The following is a 26,950-nucleotide window of genomic DNA, read 5'->3' as shown; positions in this document are numbered from 1 at the left end:
AGATACACCCCAGTTGGCCACAGACACACATATACCAATTACAAGAGAGCAAACTGGGAAGCTTTTACTGAAGAGACGGAACAACATTTTGAAACACTTAACAGTATACCAATCACAAACATAAACAATGCTGTACACACTTTTAATACAAACATACAAAATGCAGACGAGAAATATATTCCTAGAGGCAACAGAAAATCACACAACCCCAATTTCACACCAGAAATCCAAGGCCTCATCAGACAACGAGATAAACTTAAACACAATACCCCTAAACCTATCCCTCAAAACATAGCAGACCAAATACAAACACTAAGCATAGAGGTTACCAATAAAATACATGAACAAAAAACACAAAATTGGCAAAAGTTTGTCAATACACTTGATCACAAAACAAACACCAGCAAATTGTACAAAACACTCAACAGCATTACACTATCCAACAGTAACACAACACGCTCTCACACAGCAATAACCACAACAACAGATAATTTACCCTCAAACAGACAACAAGCAAACACACTCATAAATCATTTTGCACAGACAAGCCATCTCACTTCTCACCCTGACGACCGACGCACCATTCGATGTAAGAAAGACTTTCCCACAGACTCAGACTATACACCCTTCATAGACAGTCAGACAAAACACATAATACATAACCTCAAGCACTCATCCGCCTGTGGCCCTGACAACATAAGTAACATCCACCTAAAACACATTGGACCACAAGGTATACATGCACTCACAAACATTGCAAACTACAGCTATTCACACAACACTATACCTGACATCTGGAAGCATGGGAAAATAATCACAATCCCAAAACCCAATAAAGACCCAACAATCCCAACACCACAATGCCCAATCACACTTCTCTGCACCCCCTCCAAAGTCATTGAAAGCTCATACTTCAACTCATCAAACCACATATTCCCCTTGCTGAATCACATGGTTTTAGGCCACTACACTCCACAAACACTCTTCTAATAAACCTCACACAAAGAATATTAGATGGCATTAACTCAGATAGGCCCCATCAATTTTTTTTTTTTTTTTTTTTTTTTTTTTAAGGGAGAATTTCATAGACAAGTACAAATCAATAGAGGCCTGAAGGAAATACCAGAAATATATATATATATATATATATATATATATATATATATAAATATATATATGTATGTATATATATATATATATATATATATATATATATATATATATATGTATATATATATACAGATATATATATATAAATATATATATATATATATAATGCGATTAATATCAGCATATGAGAGATATGATAATATTCAGCATTGATAAAATGACCATAATAACAAGAAATAAGGTTACAAACAACACCTTAAAGTTATAGATAACAATATAGCAAAATGAAATGTGATTACAATAAAATATTGTACTGTTAATATAGCAATGACATATCTAGTGTTAATTATAATTGGCAAAACTCAAATCTAGCTGTCTGTCAGGAATATCATGCCGCAGACAGTTACAATCAGCTTTTCTAAAATGACCTTGACACAAAAGGGATAAAGTTACAGACACCTTGAAGTTATAGATAACAATATAGCAAAATGAAATGTGATTACAATAATATATTGTACTGTTAATATAGCAATAACATATTAAGTGTGAATTACAGATGGCAAAACTCAAATCTAGATGTCTGTCAGAATGATCATGTCATAGACTATAACAATCAGCACCCACCAAATTCCATGTGACATAGAAGCAAATATTTACATAAATCTATGTGACATAGAAGCAAATATTTACATAAATCTATGGGGTTAACAGTCAACCACTGTGGGGCATTCAAGGGAGTAGTGCTGAAGGTTATTAGCATTGGGCAAATCCCACAGATCTTCTGCACTTACTGTGACAAACCCAAACACACCACTAGCAAATGCTACTACAGATACCCAACACAGCCAACCCGTCATTGTGATTACCACAGTGGATGCTACCACACCATTGAACATTGTCACATTCTCCAAGTGCAAAAATAGCAGAAACATGTTTCACCACAACACTCCCCAACCAGGAAAGCACACCATACTACTTCAGTATGACTGCCAAACAGGAACACCCACACACAATTTCAACCATACAAGGACTTTGGCTCACATACTCTCCACACATCCCACTTATGGTCTACATAGCTGATGCCTATTTCCCCGCCGACATCCTCATAGGCTTGACCTGGATGCAGCAGAGCGACATTGTCATATATCTTACCCAGCACGGCATCCTATATGCCAACTATTTCATTCCTGCCTTGAATCCCCCAAGCACACAAACTGTCAACAAAACACATTTGGCCAAGCTAGAGCACGCATATACAAATCAAACAGACACATGCTCACACACTTATGTTCCACCACAACACTCCACCTCTCCTAACATGCCCACACCGAGTGACATGCATCACACGTGCAACAGACATAAGAATGCTGACATGTCAAAGTCGGCTAGACGCAACACAAAGCACACTTTGTGCACTGAAAACAAATCAACGTCTGACCCAGACACTTTACCTCTCATGCAAGAGTTCAACCTGCAATCTGCCCCTGTCTCTCAAGTTGCATCTATTTTCACTCTCACTCATGCAGTTAGCATCAGCCCAAAAACGTTGTTCCCTCATGAGTACACCAAGGTACACGTACGTGTTTTTCAAGCCCCAGATATTGATGTACTATGCATCCCAAAGATATGCCGCGTAAATGGTATATCCCTCCTTTCCGCCATCAGCATATCTTCTAAGAAAGGTCATACGTGCATATTGATTGCAAATAATACAAGTGCTCCCATCAATCTCACCACTAGCACCAACATTTGTGATTTCCTTGGATACCCATCACATTTACAAATGTTGGAAAACAAAACCCCTTCTCAAATATGCACAGTTACCTCCAATGTGCTGAAAGCACAGGAGACCATTCAAGCAACTCATTCCAATCCCATAGATTTCCTTGGTGCTCAAGCGGATTTACTATCTGTAACAAATTCAGACATGCAATTGCATTACCAGGTGAACCTCTTGGACTTACAAACATCTGCAACATTTTTAGCATCAAAAATGTAACACCTTACCTTACGGACTAGTGGAGCATCAAAACAGGAAAATACTTAATGTTCTCAGACACTTTGCCTCAGTCATACACTCATCTTGGGATGGATATGTAGCAATGATCCAAGCCGCAATGAACAGTGGAATTAATAGGTCAATATTGGAGTCTCCACATTTTGTCCTATTTGGTTCGGATAAAAAGCTCCCATATAATCTCACTTCAGACTTATCCCCCATATATAACTTCAGTGATTATATTAAAGTCAAAGTCCAAAATTTCAGCCCTCTCTTGAAGAGAATTCATGACTCCCGTACTCTCTCAAAAGGGGATATGGCACGGCTCCATAATGCAGGAGCAAGGCGTTGCAACATTGCAATCGGAGGCATTGTGTACGAACAAAACCATACTCTAACATCAAAACTCTCTGAAATGTTCACAGGACCATTTCGCGTTCTTGACATTCTACCAAATAATAAAATCAAAACCCTTTGCATGCAACACGCTTGCTCGCAACACTCAGCAGAAAAGATCCTCCACATTGACAATTGCAAGATTCCCCGAGACCTCGACCTCACACACATCCCTTCACCTGCTCCAGCACCCGTTCCGGCTCAAGACTCCTACTCCTCTTCCTAGATACAGTCTAAGACAGCCCTGTGCTACCTGCGGCCCTCAAAGGCTTTGATTGCGGCCCTCCCTCCCTCCCTTTCTCCTAAAAATAAATAAGCTATAATGCGGCCCTCAGAGAGAGGGTAGCCTTTCATTTGCTAATTAATAGACAGGAAAATGTCTGTGTTTGATCATAATTATGATAATGATCCCAGTTAACCAATATTATGTAATTATTTATGTTTGTACATTATAATAATAAGGTATGGTAGCCTTTCATTTGCTCATTTATAGTAAGGAAAATACATTTGTTTCGGACAATTCTTATTTTTGTGATCCCAATTTAAATAAAATCAGTAACAAACTACTCATATATCTTTATCAGTATACTCTCACATAATATGTCTTCAATCGTAGTAAATAACATGAAATAGTAAGGTTATGTGGCCCTCCATACCAACAGAGTAGTGACTAGTGGCCCTTTGGGAAAAAAAGGTTGCACACCCCTGGTCTAAGACAAATTCCAACCATAGGTGAACTGAATTGTATCTATTTTTCATCATATCATCATAGCTATCTTCATGTTTTCCATCTATCTCATATGGTACCTTCAAATTCCACATATATCGTACCTATGCCACTATTTTATATTTTAAGGTAATCACTTATGCCCCATACAAGCATCCCGGGTGAGGTCACCGGATGGCAGCCGGACCGAGCATTCATGCTGCACACGTTGCATATCAATACGTCTGTGTGTATACCAGTCAGCACCAGTGCACATGGACGCACGCACACATGAAGAGCTTCGTGGTAGTGAGCCCGCTCAAGACCTCATCTCTCAGGTCACGCACGGTCAAGACAATTATCTCCGAGGTCACCACCCACCCAACGTTGTCCGTTCGACTCCAACGGTTGAAGCATGATACCACAAGATATCAGTATTGTTCATTTTTGTTTCTCCTGTGGTTCTATGTCCACTTGGACATATATTGTAGATATGTAATTTAAGGATTTAAAATTGTGTAATTAAGCAACAAATATGTGATCCTTATATCAACTCTAGTCGGGCCAAATGGCTCCGTGTAATTTAAACTATTGTACATAATTCCTTTTTGGTAACTCATCCAAGTTCCCCCTTTATAAGACCCGGTCATCTGGCCTGTGGAGTTTCTTTTCTTCACCTAGGTAACTGCGCATGATGCCTTAGACTGGACCGGATGGGACGCGACGGGTGCAGGAACTACGTCGGCTGGACCGGATGGGACGCGACGGACTCATAGGACACTAACCACGTCGGCTAGATCGTGGAGACCAGGGGCCGTATACACAAAACTTTTTTGTTAGCCTTAACAATCTCTGCTAGCTAACAGAAAACCACTAAAAGTTATACACCAATGCTTAACTAACAACTGTTAGCTAGCAAACAGTTGTTTGTCAAGTACCGCTAAACAGCGCTGAAGTTAGCAGCTTATGAACATGTAAATGGACGTATTATCAAAAATTGCACACATAAAACAGTGTTATTAATGCAGTTGTTCAGAATTTATTAATAAAGTATCATGATAGCACATAGATATCGTATGTATGGGTTTTTAGAAGTACTTATTAACCAACGACAGATATTTTTGGACGAAGGCGCATTGTACAGGCGGCCGTGCTACAGACAAATCTTCCGACAGAAGACTCAACAATAATTTCAGAGGACATAGACATGGCAGAAGAAACACAGAAAAAGAAAAGGAAGCCAAACTGGTCACAAGAGGAAACACTCCTCTTGATCAACGTGATTATGGAGAAAAAATAATAATAAATGGGCGATTCAAGCCAAGTTTAAACCACAAGGATAAGAGGGAGGCATGACAAAGCACGTTGATGCTATGGTATTGTTTTCTGTTTACATATAAATGTTCATCGACACTTGGAGCCCCAATTCTAATGTTTGTGCCATCTATGGTACCCACAACACCGGGAAACCTACAGTTTTCCATGAACTCTGCTTGTTTTACTTGCACTTCTTGGCGAGTCAATAGGAATTTTACAAACTGAGTTACAGTATCTGGTTCTGATAGTGCATCAATTGTTTGAGTAATGACACGGCTGATTGATGCTTGCGAGGTCCCAAATTCGTCACTGCTGCATTTTACCTGTGGCTAAATATCATAGGGTAATTGCCACCTTCGTCTCAGGACTCAGTGGTCGATTCCGTTCTGTTCGGGATTGAAGTTTGTCCCTCACTAAATCAGCCATTTTTATTATACCAGCACGGTTCATTCTGAAGCGTTTGATGAGTTCGTCGTCATTGTACTCGTTAAATATGTCCCGTCGCTGTCGATAAACTCGCAGTCATCTTTTTAGTTGTTGTTGCTCCGCCATCTTCTCTACTAACAGGAACTTGTTAAGAGCTTAATAGTCCTCCTCAGCACTTTTATCTTAACAGTACTTTTAAGGCCCTAACAAGTTTTCTGTATCACTGTTAGTGCTTAACAGCTAAATGTTAGCCTTAACAGGAATTTGTTACCCTTAACAGCTATTTGTTAGTGCTAACAAGTTTTGTGTATACGGCCCCAGGACCGTACAGCGCTACAAATATTGTCATATTTAAACACATGTACATGTAACTTGCAGAAAAAAACACTGGGAAATAAGATGTAACTTATTGTAAAAGGCATACTTGTATGCCTTCTAGGAGTATGGGTAGAGACCCAAACAAGATGTACTTCTTGTAAATCAATAAATGTAAAAAAAAAAAAAAAGGCCTGTGGAGACTTGGAAACTTGACAGCCTTACACAGACGGGTTCTTGCTTGTACCAAATTGATCAATAAGGCAAAGAACTATCTCCGTTTCTCTGACCAGCTCACTGTCCTACTAAACCTTTGCTGCTGCGTCTCAAGGACCAACGACGCTACCCAAAAACCTCCTCTATACAAAAATTATTGTAAATCACCAAAGACAAACCAACAAAATTAACCAATAGATGGGGTGGTTGTGAAGTGTGTTCCAGGAAAAAATAATAGTGAATAGTTGATGGTGGAGTTGTGTTTAGAAAGAGAGTTAATGATAGCAAATGCAGTGTTTAGAAAGGAAGTCAAGTATAAGTACAAATGGGAAAGGGTGTTGGGTAGAAGGGTGATAGATAGAGCGTTAATGGACTACACAGTGGTAACCAAGAGAATAATAGGAAGAGCTTTGGATGTATTTGTTATAGGGGGAGAGATTGAGGGAATATCAGATTTTTTTTTTTTTTTTTTTTTTTTTTTTTGGTGGGAGGTAGTTGAGAGTGGAGGATAGATGGAGAAAGAGGAAAAGGACAGAAGGTAGAGACGTACTTAGAGTAAACTGGTTAAATTAGAAAGAAAAGAGTACAAAAAAACTGAGGGAGGAGTGGGAGGGAGTGAAGGATAGAGTAGGACTAGGAATGGAAGAGAAATGGGGATAGTTTAAGGAGGGAGTCAAAAGGTGTGCAAAGATGGTGTGTGAAACAAGGAGGACAGGAGGGAATAGAAGGAAGGGTAGTGAGTGGTGGAATGAGGAGGCAAAGGTTATAGAAGGGAAGAAGCGAGCATTCACAGATTGGTTACAAAATAGGATGAGAGAATCATATAAGAGGTACAAAGAAAAGAGGAGAGAAGTAACAACACAAGATAAAAGAGGCAAAGAGGAGAGCAGACGTGAAATGGGGTAAGAACATGACAGAAATTTTTGAAAGTAATAAAAATATGTTTTGGAAAGAAATTAGGAAAGAGGAAGCAAATCAAGTACAGAAGAAAAGGTTAAAAGGTGCAGATGGAGAGATGATAATGGAAGAGATGGCAGTAAGAGGAAGATGGGCAGAGTATTTTAGAGAGTTGTTAAATGTGAAGGAGGATAGTGAGGGAAAGGTAGTTGTAGTGGGAAACAATAAGAAAATGACAGTGATGAGTGAGGATAATGGAGAAATAAGGAAAGATGGTTAAATTTAGTTATCAAAATGGATGGGTGCCATACGATGTCTAAAAAAGGGAGGTACAGTGACGGTGGACTGGATGGTGAGGTTATTTAATGTTTGTCTAAAAGAGGACACAGTGCCAGAGGACTTGAGGAGTGCCTATATTGTACCACTTTACAAGGGGAAAGGGGACATGTGTGAGTGTAGTAGTTTCAGAGGGATCATCTTATTAAGTGTAGTTGAGAAGGTCTATGGGAGGGTCTTGATTGAGAGGATTAGGATAGGAACAGAGTAATTGGTGAGGAACAGTGTGGGTTTAGGACAGGCAGGGGTTGTATGGATGGGATTTTTGTGGCAATACAGATATGTGAAAAAGCTTTAGGAAAATGTGAAGATGTTTTATGGGTTTCTATGGATTTGGAAACGGTTAATGACAGGATAGACAGGAAGGCACTGTAGGAGGTATTGCTGATATGTGGGATAGGAGGAAAGCTGTTAAGAGCAGTCAAGAGTTTTTACGAGAGTAGTAGAGCCTATGTTAGAATAAAAAATGGAGAGCATGAGTGGTTTAAGGTAAAGATGGGACTTTGCCAGGGATGTGTTATGTCGCCTTGACTGTTCAATTTATACATGTATGGGGTGGTGTGAGAGGTAAATGCAAGGGTAATGGGCCAGGGATTGGAGATGGTTAAAGAAAATGGAGAAAAGGGGGAAATAAGCTAGTTGTTTGCTGATAACACTGCGCTTGTGGCTGGATCAGAGAAGGGATTAAGGAAGTTAGGGACAGAGTTTGGGAAGGTGTACAATAAAAAAAGGAAGTTGAAGATAAATGTGGGTAAAAGTAAGGTGATGAGATGTGCAAAGGGAGAATGTGGCAGCAAACTGGAAGTGAGTATTAAGGGAGAGAGACTGGAGAAAGTGGACAGTTTAGATAATTGGGTGTGAATTTGACAGGAAAGGGAGGAGTGGAGGTGAAGGGAGAATGTAGATTGAGAGAGGCAAGTAAATGTGTAATGAGTAGGCATTTGGAAATGGATGCTAAGAGGAGATTGTATGAAGGAGTGATTGTGCCAACAACACCATATGGGACAGAAACATAAAACATTAGAGAGGAGTTTGAATGTGTTTGAGATGAGGTGCCTGAGAAATATGATAAGGGTTACTAGGCTGGATAATGTGAGAAACGAGGAGGTAAGGAGGAGAGCAGGGGTGGAAAGAGAGTTGGGAGATTGGGTTGGTGAAAGAGTATTAGGATGGTTTGACCACATGGAAAGAATTAATAAAGATTAACAAAAGAAGTGTGGAAAGCAGAGGTGGAAGGAATGAACATGAGGGGGTGACCATGGATGAGATGGATGGATGGGGTAAAATGGGCATTGGGAAAGAAGGACATGCTTGTTGAGAAAGGGAGAAGAGAAGATAGGGTAAATCTTGCAGGATACGTGTATATTCGCTTGCTGGGCTGAGTGCGAAGGGCCACTTGAAACTTGGAGAATGTTGTGCCCAAGGCGACTTGCTGGAAGCTTGGCAAGATGCCATCTTTTTAAAAGAGGCTGGCGGCTCAGCGAAGGTCCCCGTAGAGCTTTCCCGAGTTTCTGATTGGCTGATGTCTGGAGCTGGCCGAAACGTCTTGCTAACTACGGCAAGTATATAGGCCTAGCTCGAGTTGTGTGGCGGCCGGTCTGGTTTTGACCAGCGCCGTGTCACCACACACTTTATATATATATATATATATATTACAGGTGAGCAATGTAATCCCATTTGCCAATCACGTTAAAACCAGTTGGAGTAGAAAAGACTGTGTACGGGGAATCTATATATTTCGATTGCAAACTGCAATCCTCTTTAGTAGATACTAAAGATTGTAGTTTGCAATCGAAATATATAGATTCCCCGTATCCAGTCTTTTCTACTCCAACAGTGGTTTTAACGTGATATATATATATCCATGATTTTTTGTAATTTTCACTTTTTGCAAATTTTGCTAGTACTTCTGTTAGCATTTTAGACCTTAGTTTAATCTAAATGGCCTATTTTTTCTTAATAGTCCCATTCTATGCACTTAATTTTTTCATTACTTATCCCTCCTCTAGTAACTTTCATAATTTCTTTCTCCTCTCTTTCTCTTAGGTATCTAGCTACATTATTTTTCTGTAATACCATAAACTACTATGCACTTTTTATATACACTGTTTCTCTGACCCAATTCTCTTTCCCCTACAACGTCAGCGGCATACGTCGTATGCCGCAATTGTTTTATGGATTGAGCGTAAGCGGCATACATCGTGTGCCGCAAAAAAAAAAAAAAAAAAAAGAAAAAAAAAATCGCCAAAAATAGGCATTACGTCAAGGGTAAAAATTGTGGTAATAACCAAATAGCCCTATTCATTGGCTATATATATATATATATATTTTTTTTTACAAAATAGCAAGCCTGGCAGCAATTTTTCGGGGGGGAACATGGTGTATAAAATCGGCCTTTAGAACGTAATTTAGGCGATTCTGGTGTACGAAACTAAGTATGAGGGGGTGAAGTTTATTCTTCGACAGATAGGCAGGTGCTATTTAGTACGTATATTCAAATGTATAGAGCTGGCAATTTCGCACTGCCAAATTTTGTAATAAATACGTAATACAAAATGTGGCCGGGCAATAATGGTGTGATGGATGCTTACTAAAAAATCTACCAAAACAATAAGAAACACCACAATCACCTACTCTACATGAAAAAAATGGGTACCGAAGAATCAATTTACCACAGAACTAAGTGATATTTGCCAAAAATCCACAAAAACTATTAACACGTTTTCCGTAAGTGTCAGACTATTATGGGTGACTGTACATTGACTTGAAACATCACAAACGTCAAATTCCTTCACTCTCCGAAATTCTAACGAAGCTTCCCCCCCCCCAAAAAAAATATAGACCTCGTTCAACCAGCGAGGAGCGAAATATAGTCTACGGATGTTCTAACAAACTTTCGCACGCATATCTCGAAAAAATCTACCCAGTTTCTCCACACATGTGCAAGGTGAATCTAAATAAGCAAGAGTTGTTGGTTTTACATGATTTTGAGTTGATTTAAGCAATAATAGAAAAAAAATCGATTTAGGCTCAGACGCTAGGGGTGGGAATATATACAACATTCGTCCGGCGACGTACGGTCTAATTACTATTTATTTGGCATTCTCTTCCACTTGATCCTGTACTATCTCTATAAAAGTTATTTCTGACTTTCTTTTTCCACTGAGTTTTTATTATAATTTCTTGGAAATCTGTCTCGTATCGTTTCTCCAACTTTCTCGGTCACCGCTTGCATTATTATTTTTTCAAATCCTCATTTTTGTTTGCATCTTCATTTTTCATTGTTTTCACTTTTGACTATTTTTAGATCATTAAGATGTTAGTTTCAGTTTTGTTTTTGAACTGGTTCACCTCTATTTCATTTATTCCGTAATCCGATTTCTTAGGATATTTTTATACCTTGATTCTCTTTCCAACTCTAAACCTCTACCTTTCATTCCACTTTCTTTTATAAACCCTGAAAAATATTGTTTTTAAACCTTTGATTAGATTTCGGTGTTTCCATGTTGTAACTGTTGGGAAGATACCTAACGGTGATTCAACTATGCTTACATCAAATCTTCTCTTCGATGGTTCACTATATTTTTGTCTTCCTCATTCTCCATTTTGCGTATTGGCTACTAATGTGAAATTACTCTGTTTTATCACTTCGGTCACGTGATAAACAAAGCTCCCTATCCCGAAATACAAATTCAAAGATAGGGGTTTCCTCCAAACTGATCGAAAAAAAGCTGCGCTCCAGAGCTCGTTCTAGACGTCAGTGTTTGAGATGAAATGTCTGAGAAATATAATAGGGGTTACTAGGTTGGATAGAGTGAGAAATGAGGTGAGGAAGAGAGTGGAGGTGGAAAGGGAGTTTGGAGATTGGGTTGATGAAAGAGTATTGGGATGTTTTGGAAATGTGGAAAGAACGAGTGAAGGTAAAAGAGGTGGAAGAAGTGAACATGAGGGAGCGACGAAGGATGAGACGGCTGGGGTAAAAGGAGCATTGGGAAAGAGAGATGTCTGTTAAGAAAACAGAAGGTAGGGGCGAGTGGAGAATGGTTGCATATGGATGATGCTGTGATGCATGGGAGTGGAGTTCGGGGTGAGGGAGTGTGTGTAAACATTTTGACACAGCCCGAAGGGACTTTTCCCTGTCTTCTCTTTTTCCGCACGAGGGGTCGCTGAATGAAGCGGCCTTGATATGGATGTGCTGTTTTTTGCTACATTGCTTGCGACCCAGAGCAGTGGGCGAGATGTAAGGATGACCCATCCTCCAGGAGCAGCAAAGATAAGAGAGGGACGGGGGTGAATGGAAGTATGTGGGATGGAATGGGTGGGAGTGGACTTTATGCTTTGTTTTTTGGCTACCTCCCTTGTAAAGGGGAAAAGCCATTGGTATATGTACATATATTGATTGATGGCTATAGATCTTAAAGTTGAATATATATATATATATATAAATTTGCCAGGAATGTATTATAAATTTCTGGAGCCACAGGTTGCCAACTGCTGTTCTAGCTTATGGGAATGTCTCTTAGGGGCAGATGTCTGAGGGTGTTCAGTGGAGCAGAGGTTGGTGGTTAGCCATAGTGTTTGCTTTGTGATTCAAGTGTGTGCCTTTTGTACGAATGTGTTGCAAGGTCCTAGCGATAGGTTGTTGTTTCATTTTTTTTTTTTCTTACATTCAGTAGTGCTTGTGTTTGATGGAATAGATAAATGGTTTTTTTTGCTTTTCAACAGTAGTGTGTCTATTATTCTTATGAGCTGCTATATGGGTTTTGGTTTGTGTGTGGATATTCTGTCCGAGTGGTTTTAATGCAGTGGTTTTTAACCTTTTTCAGTGCCCTTAGTACCCTTGACATCTCAGAACATTTTCTCATGCCCCCATCCAATACAATGCAAACATGTAAAAAGGATTAGTGATGCAAGCCTTGCTTTTTCTCATAGTAAATATACAGTACCATGCACTGGCATATCTCATAACCCCAGGTTTAAGGTTTCATACCCCTTGGAAGTACAGGTACCCCAGGTTAACCATTGTTTTAATGCATCCTGATATTATTCTTAGTGTTTTTGTTGTTGTTTTTTTTCTGTTTCAAATGTATGGAACCATGCCAGCAAAATGTTGTTTAGAGTAGTTCTGAAGCTTGTGAACTGTGACCATTCTCTTTATGCTCATCAAAACCTATGCCTGTTACTGATCTTGTATTGTTTATTCTTGTAAATTTTCACCAGTAGGCCCTTCATGTGTAGATTGAAGGATATATGCAACAGAGACCTCATCTGATGGGAGGGGCCAATGACAGGTGGTCATGTGGTGATCCTGCAAGATGGTCAGGAAAGCTAATCATTTTCAAAACAAGTTAGCCCTCAATTCCACTAGGATGTGCAGACACTTCATCTCCAGACTTGGCCCAAGACCTCTATTAACTATATTTATTACATTTTCACACATGGGGAGCTCACAACCACTTTGGGTTGGCAAGATTGAAACAGTCCACCAGTGACAATACAACAGACCAAACTTTCTTCCCATTGATCCGTGTAAGTTTCTGAGGACTGGTGCCAAATACTGTGGGGCTGTGGGTTTTCCACTTATTGAAACTAGGGGGAACAAATGATTGATCAGTTGTTTAATAGACAACAAATGGGTGTTGGGAGAGGTCTTTTGGTATGTATATGTACTTATGTATATCCGATGGAAAAAAAATTCCATTTCCTATTCTTGGATTCATGGCTGTTTGGGTTGAGGAATGTCATTGATATTTTAGTGGGGAGACTTCCTTTCCGTTTGTCTTAGCCACTCTTCAGTTTCAGTAATTTAGTTGTTCTTGGCATAAGTTTGGCAGTTGCTATACTGGATTATCAAGTTATCTGCTTAGTTGAAAGATTTGGTGTTACACTGGATTAGGGGTATGGAGATCACTTGTGAAGAAGTTAGTGTAGGTATTACTCCTCATTATGACTCGTCCTAATTGGTTGTTTTTGGATACTCTGCACTCTTTCAGTTAAGAAGGTTGCATATGAGATAGATATTATCTACTGATCATTTTCAAAACTCATCTCCATCTGGAGATGCAACCCTGAGGGGCTGATGGTCTCCAGACCAGGCCCAAGATATCACTATCAACTGTAATTTTTCCATCTTTCCACATAAGAGCAGACAACTACTGACTGCTCCCCTCCTCCTGGTGACACAAACTGTCATACACAAATACAACACACTCAAAAGTTCAAAGTTTCTTATGGATATCCATGAGGAGCTAAGATGAGAGGGAGAAAAGTGGGGTGGAGGGGAGTGGAATGGGTAGGAGTAGGTACATGATTTTGACTTGGCTACCTCCCTATCATTGGGAAAAAGCTCTTGGTATTTAGATGGATATCTACAGGAGGGTCCAAGGACTGTTGCAAGCCACTGTGGGGCTGCAGGTTTCCAGTCAGTGAAACTCGAGGCAATAATCACTATCATTCTTACAGGATCAGGAGTACAAGAAGCTGAGAGAAGTGTAGAAAGTGAAAGATGTACTAGAGTTGGGAGTGGAAGAGGAATAGGTGTTTCAAGATGGTAGTGACAAAGTCTGCAAATGGTATGTGGAACACAGAAGATAGGAGGGAATAGAAGGAACAGTAGCGAGTGGTGAGATAATGAAGTGAAGATGATAGTTAAAGAGAAGATGCGAGGATTTAGGGATTAATTGCAAAGGACTTAGGAAGCATATGAGTGGTACAAAGAAAAAAGAAGAGAGATAAAACATAAGATAAAGGCAAAGTGGAGAGATGTATTCCAGAAAACTTTGGAATAAAAAGAGGATTTGAAAAGAATACAAAGACAGAAAGGGGAGGTGAATCAGGAGAGGAAATGGTAAAAGGGGCAAATTAGTAGTCCTTACTCCCTTGCCTCACCTCTTTTTGGCATCTTATGACCTTACTGACCCCAAGTGGCCCAGTGGGACACCCTCACATCTACCCATCTATGACACGTCCCAGAACTTCCTTGAGGCCCATGGGTGGGACAAAGCCTCCTTGAGGAAACACACATGCAATGCCAGCTATGGCTACCCTGCACCTTGGCCACCCACATGACACAGGAACACTGGATCTATTGAGGAACACAATCCCTGCCTTCGTGAGTCACCAGTATCAGATGTTTTGCCTGACTTCCCACACAGCACACATTTATGACAATTAGGAACATGTGTCATGACCTGCCTGTGTATATAAAGGATGGACCATGCCCACAGATTCAGATAGCCCTGGAACAGCACACATGAGCCTGGTTTGCTGCTCCTTGCTTTATTGCCCCCCCCCTCCCCCTTGCAAGCAGATTGCCCAGGAACATGACTTGAAACAGTTGTCACCTACCTTGCCATCTCATTCCTCCCCCCCCCCTTCCAACGCCCAACATTTCATTGTTAACCACTTCAATGACATAAATTCTCATGCACAGCACTGGCTGCCAAATGTATGATTCATCACACTACTTGCATTATAATATATAAAGTCACTGCTGTATTACTCATTCTCTTTTACTCTGAGTAATAATAAACACAGAAAATGTGATTAAGCCAGTTCACAGAATCTGGGGGTAACTTGTGTATAACTACAAAAAAATATATATAATCAAGATGCTGATGCCGGCATCCTCATGTACCTACTTGCACCTCATGACACCTATGTGGTCATCATTGTATCATACATACATATACCAAAGGCTTTTTCTCCCTTACAAGGGAGGCATAAAAAAAAAAACTCCCCTCACCCTCTTGGCTTCTCCTGCATCTCGCCCACTGCCCTGTGTCAGAAGCAGTGTCGCAATCCACAGCAAGGCCACTTCATGAAATCAGCAAATCCCCCCTCATCTAGAAAAGAAGACAGGGAAAAATCCCTTTGGGCTGCGTCAATTTATTTCTCACACGTACTCCCTTAAACCCCATCCACTCCCCCTCATGCTCATACATCACATCATATACAACCATTCTCCATTCACCCCTATCTTCCATCTTCTCCCCTCTTTCCCTATGCTCCTTTAACACCATCCATCCACCTCATCCTAGGTCAACTCCTCATGTTCACTCCTTATTTTACTATTACTTTATCATTGTTATTAATATTATTATTGTTTTTATCAATATTATTATTACTATTACTCTTATCATTATTGTTACCATTGTCATCATTATTAGTACATTGGTATTCAGAAAAAGTAAAAAAAAAATATATATATATATATCAGGGCAATATAAAATTGGAAAAAGTAAAGAAAGTACATACACATACCAAGACTTTTTCCCCCTTACAAGGGAGGTAGCCAAAAAGGACAAGGCATAAAATCATTCCCACCCATTCCATCCCCAAAAACACTCCACACCCCTCCCATCTTAGTACCTCTTAGATGACGGGTCATCCCTGCACCCTGTCCACTGCCCTGGGTCAGAAGCAGTGTCGCAAGACACAGTACATCCACAGCAAGGCCGCTTCATCAAATCGGCGACCCCCACTCTCCGTCCCCCCCATATAAAGGAGAGGACGGGGAGAAATCCCTTCGGGCTGCGTCAAATATTTTTGCTCCCACACACTACCTCACCCCCCATTCCCCCTCATGCATCACATTTTCCATATACAACCATTCTCCATTCACCCCTGTCTTCTGTCCTCTCCCGTCCTTCCTCAACAGACATTCCTCTCTTACCCAAAGCCCCCTTCACCCCATCCATCCAAGGACGTTCCCTCATGTTCACTCCTTCCACATCTGCCTTCCATACCTCCTTTACTAGTCTTTCTTCACTCATTCTTTCCATGTGTCCAAACCATCCTAATACTTTTTCATCAACCCTATCTCCCAGCTCCCTTTCCACCCCTGTTCTCCTCACCTCCTCATTTCTCACTCTATCCAGCCTAGTAACCCCCATCATACTTCTCAGACACTTCATCTCAAACACATTCAAGTTCCTTCTCTCTCCCTCTCTTATGTTCCATGTTTCTGCTCCATACAGTGCTGTTGGCACAATCACTCCTTCATACAGTCTCCTCTTAGCATCCATTCCCAAATTTCTATTCCTCATTACACTTTTTAATCCACCAAGGCATTTACTTGCTTCTCTCAATCTACATTCTACCTGGGAGTAATTATCACAAATGGTATGTCCCCTGATAAACAAAATTGTCAAGAGAATCTTACAACTTGCTAAGATCAATAAAGGTGACTTTTTCCTATTCAGACAAAGAAATGGTTAAAAAATATGTTACATTAATAAGGCCTAGACTGGAGTATGCTGCTACACTATGGTCACCAAGTACCAAAAAGAATATAAATAAAATTGAATGAATTCAGAGAGCAGCCACGAAAATGGCCCCAACACTTTCAAACCTGTCACATGAGGAGAGACTGGCTAAATTGAAACTACTGACTTTGGAACAAAGAGAAAGAAGCAAACTGCTGACCATTTACAGAACCATGAATGGCACAGAAATCCTTGATAGAGAGGACCAAAGTGGTTAAATAATAACAACTCTATCTCCTCCAGAATTTGCCTTCAACCAGCCTAACTGTGCAGATGGACAGATGTTAATGAAAGTGAAGGCAGTAAGGGGATGATGAGTAGATTAGTTTAAAGATTTGTTAAATGTGGAAGAGAATAAGGAGGGATTAATTTTGGCACTTAGAAAATTATGATGATGCGAGAGGAAAATGGAAGAGATAAAAGGAATGATACAAGTATATTTGAAAATCAAAAGGTCTTGTAGGTTTGGTTGGGTGTCATGCAGTGTCTGAAGAAAGGAGGTACAGTAACAGTGAACTGGCTAGTGAGGCTGTTTAATGTCTTGGGGAAAGTGCCAGAGGACTGGAGGAGTGCCTGTATAGTTTTGTTTTACAAAGGAAAAGGGAACAAATGTGATTGTAATAGTTTTAGAAGGTTTTGTTAAAGATCTGATCTACACAACCTCTACCTGTCCTAAATCCACACTGTTCCTCACCAATTACTCCTGTTCCTCTCCTAATCCTCTCAATCAAGATCCTCCCATAAGCCTTCCCTACTACACTTAACAGGCTAATCCCTCTGAAACTACTACATTCACACTTGTCCCCTTTTCCCTTGTAAAGAGGAACTATACAGGCACTTCTCCAGTCCTCCAGTACTCTACCCTCTCTCCAGCAAACATTAAATAACCTCACCAACCAGTCCACCATCACTGAACCTCCCTTTTTCAGACATTCCGCATGGCATCCATCCAGACCAGGTGCCTTACCTGCTTTCATCATCTTTGTGGTAAGACAGATATGTGAGAAAGCTATAGGAAAAGGGAAGGATGTTTTTTGGGCTTTTATGGATCTGGAAAAGGCTTATGATAGGGTAGACAGAAAGGCACTGTGGGAGGTTATGCAGATTTATGGGATGGGAGGAAAGCTTTTGGGAGCTGTCAAGAGTTTTTATGAGAGTAGTAGAGCTTGTGTCAGGATTAGAAATGGAGAGAGTGAGTGGTTTGAAGTAAAGGTGGGACTTCGTCAAGGATGCGTTATGTCGCCCTGGCTGTTCAACTTATACATGGATGGGGTGGTGCGAGAGGTGAATGCTAGGGTAGTGGGTCAGGGATTGGAGATGGTTAAAGAAAATGGAGAAAAGTGGGAGGTGAGCCAGCTGTTGTTTGCGGACGACACTGCGCTTGTGGCAGGGTCGGAGGAGGGATTGAGGAAGCTGGTGGCAGAGTTTGGGAGAGTATGTGATAGAAGAAAGCTAAAGATAAATGTGGGTAAAAGTAAGGTGATGAGATGTACAAGGGGTGAAAGTGGCAGTAGACTGGAAGTGAACATTAAGGGAGAGCAACTGGAGGAAGTGGATAATTTTAGATACTTGGGTGAAAGTGTAGCAGGAAAAGGTGGAGTGAAGGTGGAGGTAGAATGTAGATTGAGAGAAGCGAGTAAATGCCTTGGTGGATTAAAGAGTGTAATGAGGAATAGACATTTAGGAATGGATGCGAAGAGGAGACTGTATGAAGGAGTGATTGTGCCAACAGCACTGTATGGGGCAGAAACGTGGAACATAAGAGAAGAAGAGAGAAGGAGTTTGAATGTTTTTGAGATGAGGTGTCCGAGAAGTATGGTGGGGGTTACTAAGCTGGATAGAGTGAGAAATGAGGAGGTGAGGAGGAGAACAGGGGTGAAAAAGGAGCTGGGAGATAGGGTTGATGAAAGAATATTAGGATGGTTTGGACACATGGAAAGAATGAGTGAAGAAAGACTAGTAAAAGAGGTATGGAAGGCAGATGTGGAGGGAGTGAAGATGAGGGGACATCCTAGGATGAGGTGGATGGATGGGGTGAAGGGGGCTTTGGGGAAGAGGGGAATGTCTGTTGAGGAAGGGAGAGGACGGAAGACAGAGGTGAGTGGAGAATGGTTGTATATGGATGATGTTGTGATTGCATGAGGAGGAATGGGCAGGGGGGTGGGGGGTGGGGTAGTATGTGTGAGTAAATTTTGACGCAGCCCGAAGGGATTTCTCCCCGTCCTCTCCTTATATGCAAGGGGGGACGGAGAGGGGGGGTCGCCGATTAAATGAAGCGGCCTTGCTGTGGATGTGCTGTGTCTTGCGACACTGCTTCTGACCCTGGGCGGTGGGCAAGGTGCAGGGATGACCCGTCATCCAGGAGGTGCTCAGATGAGAGGGAGGGTGGGAGGGGTGTGGAGTGTATTTAGGGATGAAATGGGTGGGAGTGTTCTTATGCCTTTCCCTTTTTGGCTACCTCCCTTGAAAGGGGGAAAAAGCCTTGGTATATGTAATTTTGTTAAATGTAATTGGAAAGGCTTAAAGAAGGGTTTTAATTTGGAAGATTAGGAGAGGAACACGAAGTAATAGGTGAGGGGCAGTGTGGGTTTGGGAAAGGTCGAGGATGAGTAGATCAGATTTTTGTGGTAAAAGGCCGATTTGTGAGAAGGCTTTGGCAAAAGTTAAGGGTTTTTTTGGTGGGCCTTTATGGATTCAGAGAAGGCTTATAACATTGTAGACAGGAGGGCACTTTGGGAAATTTTGCAGGTTTATGGGATTGGGGGGAAAACTGTTAAGGGCAGTCAAGAGTTTTTGAGTGGAGTAGAGCTTGTGTTACACTTGGAAATGGAGATAGCAAATGGGAAGTAAAGGTGAGCTGTATCATGTCACTATGGCTGTTCAATGTGTACATGAATGGTGTGGTGCAGGAGGTAAAACACAGGTAATGGACAAGGGATTGAAAATGATTAGAGATAATGGAGAGAAGTGGAAGGTGAGCCAGTTGTTGTTTGTGGACAAAATGGTTTTTATGGCAGGGTCAGAGGAAGGATTAAGGCAGTCAGTGATGGAGTTTGGGAAGGTATGCAATAGGAGAAACATGAAAGTAAATGAGGGGTAAAGTGATGAGATATACAAGGGGAGAGGATGGCAGCAAGTTGGAAGTCTTATTAAGGAGAGAGGCTGGTAAAAATGGACAGTTTAGTTTTTGGGGTCACATGTGGCAGGAAATGGAAGACTTGGGGTGGAGGTAAACTGTAGATTGAGAAAAGCAATTAAATGTCTTGAGGGATTGAAAAGTGTCAGGGGAAATAGGCATCTGGGGATGGATGCAAAGAGATTATATGAAGGGGTGATTGTGCCTATGACACCATATGGAGCAAAGACTTGGAATTCATGAGAGGCAGAAAGAAGTTTAAATATTTAAGATGGAGTATCTGAGAAGTATGGTATGGGTTACAAGGTTGGATAGTGTGAGTGAGGTGTGGAGGAAAGTGGGGAATGGAATGGAAGACAGATAGTTGATGACAGATTACTGGGATGGTTTGGATACATGGAAAAAATGAGTGAAGAAAGGTTAGCAAAGCATATGTGTGTGGAAGGCACAGGTGGATGGAGCAAACTTGAGGGGACAACCAAGGATAAGATGGATGGATGGGGTGAAAGGGGGCTTGGAGCAAGAGAGTAACATCTGTTGAGCAAGGAAAAGACAGAGGGGGTGAATGGAGAATGGTTGTATATAGACATTTTGACGTTGCCTGAAGGGATTTCTCCCCATCTTTTCTATTTTCTGCACAAGGGGATGGATTTTTTTTTCTTTCTTTCTTTTCTCTCCATGTGAAGTGGCCCTGCTCTGGATGTACTGTGCCTTACTGCATTGCTTCTGATGTAGGCTATGGGCAGGAGACAGGAATGACCCTTCATCCAGGAGGAGCTAAGAGGGAAACAAGGATGGTGGATGTGAATGGAATGACTGGAGGTGGGTGCATGCCTTTGATTTGCCTACCTGCCTTATAAAGGGAAGAAGCCCTTAGTATGTTGATAGATGGTATTGTACACACAAATGCCAAAAGGCCTTTTACCCCTTATAAGGGTGATGGCTGAGCCAAAGTATACACCTACTTTACATCCATCTTGCACCAGTTCATTGTTCCTCCTAGTTGTAATTGATGAAGCGTCCTCCGTTCCCACTACACTGCTCAGTATTGTAATATACAGAATTGCACTACAGTCAAAACATGTCTTCATAATGACAAGGATAAAAACTAGAAATGTAAAGAAAAGGTAGACAAATACACTAGAAGCAATTTGAAATTGGAGAAATATCAAACATAAATAATACAATCTAGGCCAGCAATGAAACTGGTTTATAATGAATGTAACTTTGGCTGTACCAATTATTATACAGCAAGCAGAGAATTTACTCAGATGAGAACCAACCACATCTAAAACAGATGCAGTTTTCTGGTGAGCACTTGCTCAACAAGAGACCATGGTTACATACTACCCTAGTCAGTAAGGCACAGATTATTCAAAATCACTTACCAGATAAATAACACACACTTTGCACTGACCTAACATTATTTCCTGATGCCTTGCTGTTATTTCATGGGACCCTGTATTGTGTCTATGCATAAGATTGCATATTACAAATGATTTTAATTCTTCTGTGTATGGACCCTTTACAAATAGCTGGGGGAAATATTCTATCTTTAAACATAAAGCTGATTTTATGACTACAAATATAGTGTGCGACAGAAATTCATATAACCAAACTCTTTATTAAAGAGTTCAATAATTTTCTTGGAAATAGAACTAGGTAATCTGAGAATGATGCAGATAATGAAACTCTTACACACACACTCAAGCATTCCTCTACATCTGGCCTTTAAGATCTACAATCTAATGAGGAACTGTATCGTATTACTTTCTTTTATGTAAGACTAAGGCTATTGATGGAAAATGTGCATACCAGTAAGTGATACAAAATAACCTCACCACACAATAAAACCTTGGTAATCAGGGTCAATCACACATTAAAAAAAAATCACATCACCCTTAAAGCTAGTTACATATTCATAAAATAATCCTCATAAAGTGCTTCTATATATACATAAAACAAGTACTTTGAAAGGTAATCAAACAATGACTAATCTTCACATTTATTTACAAAATAGTCTATTTATCCTACCAAGTAAATAATAACTTAGAGGAAATGTATTCAATTATTGACATCCATATGAAGGGTGAATGGGAAGCTGACAGGAGCCTGTCAAGAATGGAGGAGCAGTTGGGGGCAATAAAAAATAAAATAGAATACCCAGCAGCACTTGTTTTAAACCTCTGATGAACTGAAGTTGTTGTCTGTGGAGAATACATGAGCAAGTGGGTATACAAACACTGCAGGGTATAGTAAGGCTTTGTACTTGATAATTTTTCTTGTGACTGTGACTTTGATGGATATATATATATATATGGTGATATAATTATATATGTATATATATATAACATAATCATTCCCTAAACTTGGAATGGAATGCCCACAATGATACATTCTGGCCTCTTCATAACATTCCTATTAAACATATTACACAAAACCATTTAAATGTGTATGGTGATTAGGAAAATTTTGCAGCACTTACTAAATATAATCATCAAAACACAGCATAATTAAAAGTCTTGACAAACATTTTGATACAAAGTGAAAACAAAATAATAATAGTAATAATAATGATAATAATAATAATAAAATAAATTTTTACTGATGCACTATAAGATGAAAAAGTTCCGATCTTTTTTCCAAGTTCTGGACTACAGAGGTCTCTCCCAGCACAAGAAACACAGCCAAGGGTCCATAATCCGCACAATCCCATCTGGCATGTGAAGTCTATTTACTTAAGGCCTGTATAATGTACCAAACAATACTTATCTGTATTTACAATAGGACACTTAAGTGGCAAGACAATGAAAAATATTGTCTGCAATTTTTCTCATGCCAAATCACAATCACTTTTTTCCTTTGAAAAATAGAAAAAAGAAATAACGTATGTATGTGAAGAGATACTGTTAGCGATACTGCCCTGAATTCATGTGACTTGAGCTGTTCCTCTTTCTCCGAGACTTGGCAGAGTTTCATATTAGTGTGCATTCCTTTGGTAGGTGTTGGGCCTCTTACGAGAAATATTATCACAAATATACATTGTTTGTCCACCACGCAGCAGCACACACTGTATTCACACATACACAGAACACAGCCTTTGTCACTGAGCCACAGTGCCAGTTTTGGCTACAGTCTTGGCTTCTATAGACAAAGGTGGAGAGTTCAACACAGTGGCACTAGTGATGGACATTCCAACATCCACCTTGGAACTGCTGGAGCCTTTGGAGAACTTAGATAATGACTCCAAGGATTCATGGTCCAAGTGTCTAGCCAAATCCTCCATCTGAGATAAAGTGGAATTTTCGTAAGTGGCAGAACTGCTGGAAGTGTTATTGGAAGTGGAGGAACTGGAGGAGGCCGTGCCTTTGCTGGTCACTGCATTACCATGGGAACCATTGGCCATCTCAAGTGCAGCCTGGGTCCCAGCAGCTATGGATGATGAAACCAAGCCCACTGCTGGGGTCACCTGCTGCCCAAGGGAGGAAGTGTTGTTGTTGTTGTTGTTGTTATTGTTGTTGTTGCTGCTACTGCTGCTATTATTGGAGCGACTGCCATACAGAAGGCTATAGATGCTGGGTGAGGATGACCGGTCACGCCATGATGCCACACCCTCCCCCTCGTCCAGAAAACGGTCCATGTAGTCACTGCAATACCCACAAATAATCACTACACTTACATATAAATACCAACACTTTTCGGGGGGGCTGTATTGGCAAGTTATTAGAAAAAGGGGCAATATGTCATTCCCAACATAAATATATAAATAAATAATTAAACAAGTAGATAAATAAATAAACAAGTAAATAGATCAATAAATAAATAAAAAAGAAAGTATAGAAGTTGATGAAAAAAGAAAGAAAAAATTGAAAAGAAAAGGAAGAAGTAAAATCTAATTCAACAAAGGAACTTACTATTCCTTTTCTTTCATTGGGAATGCATAATTACTGCAAACAATACAAAATAGTGAAACTCACGTTGTGCCTGGATGTACAAAATATTTTTTCTTTTCAATTCTAGTTTTTGCTGCAAATACATCATGTCTTTCTGTCTTCTTCCAGAGGTAGTAGAATTGCACAAGCTCCCCAACTGATCTTGTCCGAACCTGTAGGCAGCAAATCTAGTAAGATATTGCTAATATTATCTTCATAACACATATAATTAAGCCAACCATCTGACTTTATGTGCAGGATACCTTGTTCTGTTGTATAAGGTGGAAGTCTTTGCCATAGGTTTTAAGGCCATTTTCAAAGTTCCTACATTCTTCTTCAGACCATAACGTCATTGTGGACGCCATGGGGGAAGGATTCATTCGATGTCTTCTAAGGGCTTCCTCAACATTATAACCACATTGCAGGAGTAAATACAAGGCCTGTAAATAACAGTCAAATTCATAAGAATGTTTAAATTAAGTTTAAATTTTACAACTACAAACTATGGGCCTTGTACTATGTTCATTTCTGGATACAAACCAAAGGGCCAAGTCAAAGCACCCACCTAATCCACACCTAACCAAACTAATTCAGTGCTCTTTCCATCAAAGCATCACATGTACGAAGGATTCCCATCCCCTACATCAACGCTTGGGTCAAAGGTTAATACAGCTAAAAATGCCCATTCAGCAATGCTTGATGGACACGGGTGGTTTACCTCATTGCTTCAATATATGGCATGCATGTACACACATACACACGAACCAGTCACCAGACAAACATATAAACAAAATAGTCAGAGAATCCCACAATATACTAAGATCAATAAAGGTGGCTTTTAATTACTTACATATACCAAGGCTTTTTCCCCCTTACAAGGGAGGTAGCCAAAAAGGAAAAGGCATAAAATCATCCCCACTCATTCCATCCCTGAATACACTTCACACCCCTCCACCCTCCCTCTTATCTGAGTACCTCCTGGATGTCCACTACTTGGATGGTATAATATATATATATATATATATATATATATATATATATATATATATATATATATATATATATATATATAAAAGTATGCTGCAAAACTATGGACACCCAGCACAAAATAGCATATAAAGAAATTTGAAAGAATCCAAAGAGCAATGACAAAGATGGCAACAACACTTTCAAAATTGACGTACAAACAAAGATTATCTAAACTGGAACTAACAACCCTGGAACAAATAAGAGAAAGAGGAGATCTATTGGCCATTTACAGAATCATGAAAGGCATGGAAGCCCTTGACAGAGAAGTTATTAAAGTGGGATAAAAGAAAAACAAGAGGTCATGAAAAGAAACTCAAAAAGAATAGTTATAGAAGAGATTTGGAAAAAAAAAAAAAAAAAATAGTTTTCCACACAATGGTGGATGTCTGGAACAAATTGGATGAAACGAGTGTGCAAAAACCTTACAAGAATTTAAAAACAAACTAGATGTTGAGGGATACGAGTATAGCTTCCCTTCTCATATAATACAACTAAGTAAATACAACTAGGTAAAACACACACACAAAAATGCACTTTTGGTATTTTATGTTGCCTCTGGGGATATATTTCTTGTCTGCATTTTATATAGTTGTGTAGGAGGAGCCAAGATAAAAGGGAGGGAGGGGGTGGATGGGAGAGGCGTATGTGGATATGGAATGAGTGGGAGTGGATTTCATGCCTTTGCTTTTTGGCTACCTCCCTTGTAAGGGGGGGAAAAAGCCTTTGGTTTATGTATATATGTATGTGTTGGAGGTGTGCATGATAGTGTCTATGTCTTTGATTGGTGTATTGTTCAGTGTCTCAAAGTGTTGTTATGTATCTTCAGTGAAAGCTTCCCAGTTTGCTCTTTTGTAATTAGTGTATATGGGTCTGCAGCCAACTGGGGTGTATCATGTTTTGGTGGTAATGATGATAAGAAGGTGGATCTGAGGGCTGCAATCACCTTCACAGAAGATGTTCGGGTTAAATAGTGGGAAAAGAAGGTGGTATCAGGAGAGGAGGGAGTGTAGAGTGCTTGATGGGGGACATGTGTATGATTATGGGTTTTGCTCAAATTTCACCCAGAAATTCAAGCCTCAGAACATATGAAATATTCAAAAGTGAGATCAAGAATGAAATACATGAACAAAAAACACTAAATTGGCAAACCTTTATCAACACAATCACAAAACAAACACCAAAAATTTATACAAGACACTCAATAGCATTCCACTATTCAACAGTAAAACAATAAGTATTCACAGATCAATAACCATAACAACTCACCATTAAACAGACAACAAGCAAACACACTCATAAATCACTCTGCAAAGAGAAGACATTTCATCCCTCACCCTGACGACTGAAGCACCATTCAATGTAAGGAAGACTTCACCACAGACCAAGCCTACACACCCTTCACAGACAGCCAGACAAAACACATAATACATAAACCTCAAGCACTCATCTGCTTGTTGCCCTGACAATATAAGTAACATCCATCTAAAACACCTTGGACAACATGACATACATGCACTCACTAAAATTGCAAACTATTCACACAACACCATACCCAACACCTGGAAGCATGGGAAAGTCATCAATCCCTAAACCTAACAAAAACCCAGCAGTTCCAGCATCACACTCCCCAATCACATTGCTCTTCAGCTCCAAACTCATAGAACACCTCATACTACAACTCGTCACACAACATATCCCTCTTGCCAAAGCACAACACAATTTCAGACCACTACACTCCACAAACACTTCTGACTGATCTTACACAAAGAACTTTTGACAGCATAAATTCAGATACAGCCCCACACTAAACACTTCTTGTAACACTAGATATCAGTGAAGATTTTTATGCCATCCTGACACAACCTCACA

The 26,950-nt window shown here is 40.1% G+C and overlaps 1 protein-coding gene across 17 annotated transcripts in view; it reads right to left on the bottom strand.

Annotated features, from left to right (window-relative positions):
- Window positions 1-22,113: 22,113 nt before the first annotated feature.
- The window catches only part of LOC143039867 (mesoderm induction early response protein 1), a 120,959-nt gene continuing 116,122 nt past the window's right edge, over window positions 22,114-26,950 (bottom strand). For 15 of the 17 annotated variants that reach the window (XM_076210155.1, XM_076210144.1, XM_076210143.1 and 12 more), the window contains 3 exons: window positions 24,316-24,492; window positions 24,098-24,240; window positions 22,114-23,767 (listed from right to left, as the gene is read on the bottom strand). In XM_076210155.1, the coding sequence (XP_076066270.1) occupies window positions 23,224-23,767; window positions 24,098-24,240; window positions 24,316-24,492 (864 nt within the window). In that variant the 3' untranslated portion in view covers window positions 22,114-23,223. The remainder of the gene's footprint in view (window positions 23,768-24,097; window positions 24,241-24,315; window positions 24,493-26,950) is intronic. The other 2 variants (XM_076210141.1, XM_076210156.1) reach the window with 1 other exon arrangement.

The sequence above is a fragment of the Oratosquilla oratoria genome, chromosome 27 (genome assembly GCF_046742065.1).
Source record: "Oratosquilla oratoria isolate Oo_2021 chromosome 27, ASM4674206v1, whole genome shotgun sequence".
NCBI lineage: Eukaryota > Metazoa > Arthropoda > Malacostraca > Stomatopoda > Squillidae > Oratosquilla > Oratosquilla oratoria.
This window is presented reverse-complemented; position numbering and strand designations above follow the sequence as displayed.